Here is a 10,692-nt window from a genome sequence, read left to right on the forward strand (position 1 = left end):
TTTTGATTATACGCAGTTGCTTGAATTCTTTAGTTTTATGGATGATGATACAATTTTTTTTTTTTTGAATATATTGTTTTTTTATTAATTAAATTTAATTATTAGATATCCTGGCGATACATAGAATCAATGATTCCACAAAATTTTGCTCATCCCTATGCGCTCGTGCCATCTCCAATTCGCACGCGGCAGTGTGGCCAAAGCAGCGCGCAATTTCAATCCTGCACGGGCAGCTAGTATCGTATATCTTTCGTGCATTTCTTTAATTTACCTGCAGTTCCGTTCCGAATAACAAAACTAGATCAATCAGTTCGATTGAATTTCGACTACTCGCTGTCACAGAAGAACGCAGGGCAGGCGGAAACCTCTGGTGCTCGACAATTATAATATTTGCCGCACCGTGCGACTTTCACTTTTTACAATTCGCACAAGAAGAACAACAACAACGACAGCAGCAGCAGCAGTAGCAATAGCAGAAACAAAAGCAGCAACAACAAGGGCAGTCAGCAGCAACAAAAGCAAAAAAAGAAGAGACGAAGGCGAAGACGAAGAGCGATGAGTGTGGAAAATACCAGAGCGGACAACATCAGGCCACAGAGTGCAGCGAGAATTGTTTAAGAATCGGTGGATTGCACGGCAAATGCAAAGCGAAATAACAATAACAAACCAGCACAACAGGGCCGCCTGTGTGTGTGTGCGTGAGCGGTAGAGGGTGTGTGTGCGTGTGCCTGTGCGTACGTGCGTGTGCGTGTGTGCTCCAGCGAGAGTGCAAGTGTGTGCGTGAGTACATTGAGTACATTTCGGTGCCCCCAAAACTTTGTGTGTGTACGTGGTTTGGATTGGTTTCGCTGCCAAATTGGGTCAGCTCGCAGAAATCCACCATGGAGAGCAGGACCCAAGTGAATCAGTCGAACCAGCAACAGCAGCAGCAGAGGAATCGCCTGCCCTCCTCGCCAAGTCCACCGCTGAGTGTCAGTCTCACTGGCGGTCCGAATGCCAACACAACCTTGATGGGGCTTGAGCAGGATGCAGTGCCCTCGTCGCTGCTGGGCAGAAACAACAACAACGGTGGAGGCGGCGGTGGCCACCATCGCAGTCACAGCATCACCAATGCGGCGACCACATCACTTGCCAATCTCCTGGACGGATTTACGGCTCGCGTCTCCACAGCGGTGAGCGTGGCAGGTGGCACCAATATGCTAATGGACCGAAGCAGCCAGAGCGCAGCCAGCACACCAGGGTCAACCCATTCGATAGCCAGCCTCACCAGCATGGGTTCACTGGGCACCACGGCCAATGCGCTGTACTCCTCCATCGGCAGTGCCCTCAACTCCATCACCTCACCCATTCAGGCTGCAGCTGCGGCGGCCACGGCCACAACCACCGAGGTGGTGGTGGCGGCCGCCTCTGTGATCACCAACCACCTCAGCTCACCCACCAGCGGCACTCCGCCACATGGCCTGGATGCGGATGAGGGCGATGACGAGTGCGACGACTGCGAGGAGGACGAAGACGATCCGGTGGACAATGACGGGCACATTGCCGCCCCCACGCCCAACAAGAGCTGGGCCGAGAACAAGCAAGTGGTCCAAGAGATACGCAAGAAGATGTGCAACCTGTCCTCCATGGTGCCCACCAATGTGCAGTTCCGCCACTTGTCAGATGGACGTGCCAGGTGCTACTTCCTCGGCACTCCGCCGCAAAGCTGGGAGACTACGCTGCTCTTTGCCGACATAAACCTAACGCAATCGGAGGAGCAGCAGTTATTAGTGCAGCGACTGGAGGGGATTGCATCTGATGAGTGGAGTTCCACTTTGAGTGCAGGATCCCCCACGAGCAGCGGGCACCAGCCGGCCTTTCTTTTCAATTCCCTGCCAAGGCCTAGGTAAGCTCACAATCGTTGCAGTCGACTCCTGGAACTAATGAGATATTTTTCAACTTTTATAGACTCCCATGGAGTCCACTACTACAGCAGCCCATTCAGAGTAGTGGAGGCAGCGGAGGCAGTGGAACGGCCAGTCCCTATGCCCGGGAGTTTCAACTACTGCAGGAGCGCAAACGCCTCTCAACCTGGGGCATTACCTGCTACGAGTTGCACAAGCCCTCGGGCAAACTGGTATTTCCCTGCTTCAATGACCTATACCAATGTCTGGACACAGGATACAATGTAAGCATTTCAAAGAATTCCATTGTCCTCTACTTCCTTTCTTCTTCTACTTAAATACATGGCTTTATTTTCTATCAACAGTCTGGACTGCTGTTTCCCACTCAGCTACGCACCTGCCCGCAATGGACGGCTCTGGATCCTCAGATTTGTCCACAGAACTCCGACATGATAGCCTACATCAGTGACTGCGACCTCTTCGTCACTCACACGCTGAGCGGGCACGAAAAGCGTCTCACTTACACGTCCACCGGGCGCCATTCGTATGTGGACGATGCATTGAGTGCCGGTGTGCCCTCTTATGTGATGCAGGAGGAGTTTAGCCGCTACCAAGGCTTCTGGTGGCAGCCACATTCCAATGACGGTATCTACCGCATTGTCTACGAGGAGGTGGATGAATCGGAGGTCTCTGTGTACACGTTTCCATCGTCGACGGCCGTGCACGGCAGGGTAGACGAGTACCGCTTTCCACGCACCGGTAGCCCAAACGCCAAGTCCAAGCTCAAGCTGGTTCAGTTCGTACTGAACGAGGCACTGCAGGTCAGCGAAATTGCCATCAAGGATCTGCCCTACTCCCTTTTGGCTGTATTCAGCTGGTTGGAGTACATTGTACGTGTCGGCTGGACACCGGATGCTAAATAGTAAGTATAATCTTGAATGTGAGACATGTTAAAGCCAAATCTTTGGGAAAAGTTCTTTCGCCATTATGTTAATGTATGTTGCCAGAAGTTAATGTATATTAACTGTGCACTCTTTTCCAGCGTATGGGTGCAGGGATTGGATCGAAAGCAACAGCGGATGGATGTAATCCTTATTCCGTTGGATAACTTCTGCGAGTCCTACAGCAGTCAGGTTTCAACGCCGACCGACTCAATAGGCGACCATAGCTGGCGCAGCCTGTATAGTCGCACAATCACACCACTGCAGGTTATCTACACAGAACGCTCGGACAGCTGGATTAATGTACATGATATGCTTCACTTCCTGGATCTGACGGAAACAAGCGTCACCTTCCTGTGGGCATCTGAAGAGACTGGTTTCCGTCACCTGTACTTGGTGACCGCCAGCTTGTTGTTGAGCCAAGCCAACGGACAGCCAGATCCTGCATCCGCCGGTGCGCAGCCCAGTTTCGTGGAACAATCGGCACTGCAACCGCGCATCCTCAACAAGGTGGCCTTGACCAGCGGTGAGTGGGAGGTGCTGGCCAGGAATCTCTGGGTGGACAAACCCAACAAGCTGGTGTACTTTGTGGGACTTCGCGATACGCCGCTGGAAAAACACCTTTACGTTGTAAGCCTGGAGCGACCCGAGCACATTCGCCTGCTCACGGAGCCAGGTTACTCCTACCTCGTGGAATTCGACGATGTACGTATGTTTAAAGTCATTATCTAGCTTAAGTAAGGTGGTTTTCGAGGAGATAACTTGAAATGAGGATTTTGTAAACATTTTACATATTTTACATTGTACCCAAATAAGTATGCTACATTTTATATTACGGCTGAATCCAAGGACTTCATTATAAAGCATATTAACGATTGTTTCTCTTATTTCCCACAGCAATGCCAGTTGATGCTGCTCGTCTACTGCAACATCCAGCGGCTGCCCAGTTGCAAGGTGATGCGCGTTAACCAGACATGCTCGAACGGTGGAGTGAACGGCATTCAGATTTCCCTGGTTGGCTATCTCCACGAAGGCGGAAAGCCGGAGCCGCAGTACTGTCCGCAAATATTTTCTCCGCAGCTACCGTCGGGAGATATCGTTTATGCCATGGTTTTCAAGCCGCACAATTTTGAGTTGGGTGTCAAGTATCCAACGGTGCTCAATGTTTACGGAGGACCCGAGGTGCAGACCGTGAACAACACATTTAAGGTAGGTTTGATATAGGCTGTAACCAACATTTTGAACTCTTTGTTTAATTTTGATGTGCTTCTGTAAATTTTTAGGGCAAACACCAATTGCGGATGCATATGCTGGCCGCCCAGGGATATTGCGTCATCTGCATCGACTCTCGAGGATCGCGGCATCGAGGCAAGCGATTCGAAAGTCACATCCGTGGCCGGATGGGACAGGTGGAGCTGACGGATCAGGTGGACGCGCTGCGCAGCTTGTCCGACCAGCTGGGCTACATTGACATGGATCGCGTGGCCATTCACGGGTGGTCATACGGTATGTTATCTCAAGATAGTTGACTTGTAAGGTGATTGACATTGTGTTATAGTGGAGTAGTTCCCACTACGCTGCATACAACTTAATCTAATCAACAAGCAAAGTCATTCTGAACTTGCAAAAATATAAAAAATCATTCTGAACTTGCAAAAATATATAAAATCATTCTGAACTTGCAAATATATATATAAAATGAAGATGTCTTATCTATTAATGAATTTCATTTCATTTCCGCAGGTGGCTATCTAAGCTTGATGGGACTTGTTCAGTATCCGAAAATCTTCAAAGTGGCCATTGCCGGAGCGCCGGTCACCAACTGGGAGTATTACGACACGGGCTACACGGAGCGTTACATGGATATGCCGCAAAATAACGAGGCCGGCTACTCAGCCGGTTCGGTGCTCGAATACGTAAACTCTTTCCCCGAAGAGTGAGTACTAGGATAATTGTTTAATTTTCAAATTCTGTAAATTTTCATGTTCTCTTTCATTCAGGGACAAGCGCCTGTTGCTCATTCACGGCCTGATCGACGAGAATGTACACTTCTGCCACACCTCGCGGCTGATCAGTGCATTGAACAAGGCGAACAAGCCGTACGAGGTGCATCTGTTCCCCGAGGAGCGGCATTCGTTGCGTAACCTGGAATCGAATAAAAACTACGAAACGAAATTACTGTCATTCTTGCAAAACTTATGAGATTCGTAAATGTCGATGGCCGAAATAAGACCGCCTGCTAAGGCAACACAACTAGCCCCGCCCCACGCCCTCTCCCCTTCGCAATAGTTTTTTACATCATTGTCTTTGTTTTTATTTAACTTTTTGTTGTTCGAACGATTGTTTTTATTAGATAAAGAAAATGAGAGCAAACGAAATTTGTATCATATTTTTAGCATACTTAATTTATAAACATACGCAGTTGTAAGTATAATGAAAAGTTGAATGAATGAAAGTTTACCCATCCGTCTGCCTCCCAAAATTAGACTTCAGATCTTTATCTTGACCAAGCAGCTTACTGTAATTAATTTATACTTAATGTTCTACCCCACACGTCATACTGTACTCTTAATTATGTTGTAATTGTTTTTGATATCCGCAAATGTACATTTCTCCTATAAATAATTATAAGTTGTGTTTTAGTGCGTATGTACGAGTATGTGTGACTGTCTGCGTAAGTGTTTTCCACAAAAGCGGAAGAAAAAAAAACCTTAAACTTGTCATGCCTTTGGGGCAGGCCATCAATTAATGTTAGTTCTACGCATGCATATAAAGATATATCTCTTCGATAAACCTGTAGCAAAACGTATGCATACTTGATTGAGTTTTTAGAGAAACCACGTTTTGGCTAAAGCAACAAAAACAGAATTAAATTTAAAATTAATTATGCCTATATATAATCATTAGTTTTACAACTGATACATGCAAACGTATATATATACATATATTTTGTTTAACATTTAAATAAACAGTTGTGTGTAAAAGCAGGTGCGTTACTTTTCTCTTGTGTTTGGATGGATGGGGATTATTGAGCAGAGGGGGCATAAAAACTCTACAATACCTTTAAGGTATAACAATACTACTAATTTTAAAAGGCTTTTCTGTCAGCTGCGTGGACTTAAAATTTATTTACAAAATACATGTCTACTTTGTTAACTTCAAAGATTAGCGAAGTAGCAAAAACATTGAAGTAGATATTTAAGTGAACTGGCCGTTGTAACGGCCAAAAAGTGCATCACACAAATTTTGAACTGCCGCCTTTTGAATTTGCCGCGCTTTGAGAGACTACCCCCAATGCCTAGCTTCACCACAGAGGTGTAATCGAGGAGATTTCCGTTAGGCAGCCAAACGCCGCGACACGGTCACACTGCAGCCCGCAGTTGCATCTGGCATCTGGCGGTGTTTTTTTGATTTTTTCTCAGTGCTCTCTATCCCTCCGGCCAAGCGCCATAACTCCACAAAACTCGAGCCGGAATTGAATTGTGAGTTTGTGTGTTGTGTGAATAGGCTTGATCGAATCGAATCGAATCGAAAGTAGCAGTAGCTAACGAATCAAGTTGTAACCAGCACACCACTGACCACATCCAGGAAGGAATCCGCTAGCGAGGATCGTGCTGAAACCAAGTGGAAGTGGAGGAGACGAGGACTCCAGCCGCCGCTCACAAGAACAAAAACAACAAACGACGAGTGCGCTCACACGCAAACAGGCATTCAAAATGGCGCCCACAAAAGCAACAACGCGCGCGGCCATCGCCGGCGGGCATCATCAGCTGCAGCAGACAGGGAATCCCATCCTGGGAGCCCTGGGAGCTGCCACCAGGAGGGGCCTGAGTCGCCGGGCGGCCGCCACGGGGAACATAGATCCCAATGCCGAAAATATGCAGACGCGCGCCAAACGCAAGGCCGACCATAGTCCCATCAAGAATGACAAAATCAAGCGCTCGGCACTGGGTAACCTGACCAACAATGTTAAGATCATGACACTGCATCCGGGACAGGATGAGGAGCAGTCGGCGGGCGTGGGCAAAAAGCCAACGGCCCAGCAGCTGCAGGCCCTGCTCGATGCTAAGAAACAGGAGAATCTCAGTGTAAATGTCTTTGCCGCCAGCAAAATGACCACGCGCGCCTCCAGCAAAGTGGAGGATTCGGTGGAGAACTGTCACAAGGTGCTCGATAAGCTGGAGGAGGCGTTGGCCAGGCCCAAGCCGCGCCCCAAGGCAGTGCCCGCCACAAAGAAGACAGTTTTGGGGGAGATTCAATTACCGGCCATGCCAAATCCTATGCAGATTCCCGTTTTACTGCCGCCCACGCACAATCTGGTTGCTCCCCAGGTTGCCGCCATCAAGCCAGTTCGCCGGATCTCCAATGACTTTAACAAGACTGAGGACAGCCTGTACATGTCCGCGCTGGAGGATGTCTCCAGTTGCGATTCCATGCGGCTGTCTGGAAACTTTGAGGCAGCGCGTCGTCGCTCCGCCAAGTTGCAGCAAAAGACTGAGCAGCAGCCACAGCCGCTGTTGCTGACACTCCCAGAGACTGCTCCCAGCCAGGTGGTGCCCATTCTGCCAGTGCCCGAGGATGTGGAGGACTTCGACCGCAAGAACTGGGACGATCCCTTCCAGGTGTCCCACTACGCCATGGATATATTCAACTACCTTAAGGTGCGCGAACCGGAATTCCCCATTGCCGACTACATGCCCAGGCAGATCCATCTGACCACCTGGATGCGCACCCTGCTGGTCGACTGGATGGTGGAGGTGCAGGAAACGTTCGAGCTGAACCATGAGACTTTGTACCTGGCGGTAAAGATCGTAGATCTCTATCTTTGCCGCGAGGTGATCAACAAAGAGAAGCTGCAGCTCCTGGGCGCCGCTGCCTTCTTTATTGCCTGCAAGTACGACGAGCGACAGCCGCCGCTGATTGAGGACTTTTTGTATATCTGCGATGGGGCCTACAATCACGACGAGCTGGTGCGGATGGAGCGGGAGACGCTGCGTGTTATCAAGTACGATCTGGGCATCCCGCTCTCGTACCGTTTCCTGCGCCGCTATGCCCGCTGCGCCAAGGTGCCCATGCCCACACTGACCCTGGCCCGTTACATCCTAGAATTGTCACTGATGGACTACGCCACAATTTCGTTCAGCGACTCGCAGATGGCATCCGCTGCATTGTTCATGGCTCTGCGCATGCACGGCGGTCCGGGGCAGCTGGACAAGCAGACTTGGGGCTCAACGCTCAACTACTACACCGGCTATCAGCTGGCGGACTTTGCTGAAATTGTGCCCGTGCTCAATGCAGGACTGCATCGCAAGCCGCGGGCCACCATCAAGACGATACGGAACAAGTACTCGCACAAGATATTCCACGAGGTGGCCAAGGTGCCGCTGCTGACGAACCAGGAGCTCTTCCAGGGCAACCTCGACCTGAACGAAAGCAATCTGTCGTAGGACAGCCTCAAAGTTTAGCCAAATTTAACACGTTACGCTTCACTTAGGCTCTAAGACGCTCCTGTCCCCATAGCAACCCGTTCCCGACGAAACAGCGGATCCCCGCCTTAATCGAAAACAAAAAAAACCCGACCCTAAATTTACCCCTTTACCTAGTCCCGAGTTCCCGCCAAGTCCTCACATTTTATTATATTTTAATTATTATTGTGACCTTTGCATTATTGACATGTTTTTGCATAAATATTATGTTAAGAGTGCTTTTGTTTCTTTTGCCATGTATTATTGTTTAGTTTTTCCACATACCGCATACGTAGCCACACACACACGCACACACACCCCCCACCCCATCAATCTAAACTGAAAAATCGACATTATCTCTAGCAGCCAACAAAATCCCAAAAACGATTCATGTTTTAATATGTACGTTAGTCTTAAGAGATGCCAGCATTAAATAAACCTAACTCGTAAGCCACCAAAGCAGACACGGATCGCCAGTAACTTATTCAACACAGATACACAAACGCAAGGATACGAAGCGAGAAGCGACTAGCAAAGGCACGTGTGTCCTGTACAACCTGGAAATGCGCCGCGATCAACCCTCGTCCTGTGTACGCCATCTACGCCATGTGCATCTGTTCCTGTAGTCGTTATTAATGCTGTTATTTGTTAAGTCGTTCATGGACTCCCCTCCTCACCTCTTCACCTACTCCACTGCTCACATTCCCGCCCCTCAAAGGAAGCTCACCATCCAATTCCCAGTTCCTGCCCGCTCCCATCCGCCTCGTCCTTCCATGGACGTTGATAACGTTGCATTGTTCAAGTAACTAGTTATGTATGTACTCAGTGTTATGTATGTATCGTTTTGCCAGAGAATACCAATAAACATTTTTACGTCCGTTCAAAAATAATTCAATCTTTTGCATCGTAACAGGTACAGCAGATATACTATCCCAAAAGCTGAGAATGAAAACTATGTGCATTCTGTGAAACTAACTGAGTGATTATGTTCATAGAGCATTGAAATATGATCAGATATGATATCCGAAACAGTTGATTGTGTTTTTATCCATTTGGGAGAGCAATTTGAACACCCTTCGGAGAAGTGATGACTAGTAATTAGTTGTTTTTCTCATTCCATTTTTGTATTTAAAATTATTTTATAATTTTATATTTATTATCATATTTGTGATCATCCAATTAGAGAAGGAAATAGATATAATATAGAGTTGCTTTAACATCAGGATATTTTATTTATTTTACTTTTACATAATACTTCTTATTACCTTTTGATCACAGTACAAACCAAATGCTACAAATGAATTTTTTAATTTATGTATCTTATAAATGCCAACTCTCTTGCACAAAAATTTAAATTACTTCAACTTCGATGCTAGGAATTAGTGTTCCCCTCAAACGGATTAAAGTGAAAAGCCGTGAAGCTGCCTTCCTCTAGGGACATGCTCAGATTGCTGGGGTCGAATAGCGATTCGGAGACACTGGGGTGGCCCATAATATATCCAAGGAGCTGCAGGACAATGATCCCAAAAGTGGGGACAGGAAAGACGTGCATTCTGAACGAAAAACCGACTGATTCTGACAAAAATATATTTTTGCGACTTATATGTGACAACGAGAGAAAATTGATGCATTAAAATTAATTCGCTGGCAAACAAATTTTTTATATAATTATACCCGTTACTCGTAAAGTAAAAGGGTATACTAGATTCGTTGAAAAGTATGAAACAGGCAGAAGGAAGCGTCTCCGACCATATAAAGTATATATATTCTTGATCAGGACCAATAGCCGAGTCGATATGACCATGTCCGTCTGTCCGTCTGTCTGTCCGTCCGTATGAACGCTGTGATCTCAGGAACTACAAAAGCTAGAAAGTTCAGATTAAGCACAAATCGCCGAAAACTGTTGAAGACTCTGCTTCGCACTTCCTCTAGCTGAGTAACGGGTATCAGATAGTCGGGGAACTCGACTATAGCGTTCTCTCTTGTTTTGTTTTTGTTTCTGTTTTGATTTTGATTAGATTCTGAATCACCGCTCCCACTCATTGTTATGAAGCAATTGAGAAATTCAAATGTGATGAGCAAATTGTGTTAATAATAGAAAATAGTTTATCTGCAATAATAATACTAATAATAATAAAATAAAATTAATATTGAATGGGTAAGTTTTAAGAAAGTATTATTTTAAAACCCTATCAAGGTCTTAAATTATCATTTCCTGGGGTATTAAGTAATTTAGGGCATTATTTTCCATTTCCCCGAATCTGAATTGCTGGAAAACAGAACATAAACTCTGAGATGTCTAAGGTTAAGGGAAAATCTTTTGCACATCTAGACTAGACTGCTTCGCTTTGAGTATACCCATTACCCCCACCCATTTCCATTTCCATTCCTTTGTTTCGAATC

At 46.9% G+C, this 10,692-nt stretch overlaps 2 protein-coding genes across 2 annotated transcripts; both read left to right on the plus strand.

The window, feature by feature from the left end:
* The first annotated feature begins 203 nt into the window (after positions 1-203).
* LOC120450958 (dipeptidyl peptidase 9) lies at positions 204-5,811 on the plus strand. The gene is made up of 8 exons (XM_039634245.2): positions 204-1,885; positions 1,948-2,167; positions 2,249-2,805; positions 2,926-3,529; positions 3,722-4,033; positions 4,108-4,330; positions 4,568-4,760; positions 4,825-5,811. The coding sequence occupies exons 1-8, from the start codon at positions 882-884 to the stop codon at positions 5,024-5,026; spliced, it is 3,315 nt and encodes a 1,104-aa protein (XP_039490179.1). The 5' UTR covers positions 204-881; the 3' UTR covers positions 5,027-5,811.
* A 353-nt stretch (positions 5,812-6,164) lies between these two features.
* On the plus strand, positions 6,165-8,748 carry LOC120450959 (G2/mitotic-specific cyclin-B3). Its single transcript, XM_039634246.2, has 2 exons — positions 6,165-6,306; positions 6,392-8,748. The coding sequence occupies exon 2, from the start codon at positions 6,541-6,543 to the stop codon at positions 8,269-8,271; it is 1,731 nt and encodes a 576-aa protein (XP_039490180.1). The 5' UTR covers positions 6,165-6,306; positions 6,392-6,540; the 3' UTR covers positions 8,272-8,748.
* The last annotated feature ends 1,944 nt before the right edge of the window (positions 8,749-10,692 follow it).

This window comes from Drosophila santomea, chromosome 3R, assembly GCF_016746245.2.
Source record: "Drosophila santomea strain STO CAGO 1482 chromosome 3R, Prin_Dsan_1.1, whole genome shotgun sequence".
In the NCBI taxonomy this organism is placed as follows: domain Eukaryota; kingdom Metazoa; phylum Arthropoda; class Insecta; order Diptera; family Drosophilidae; genus Drosophila; species Drosophila santomea.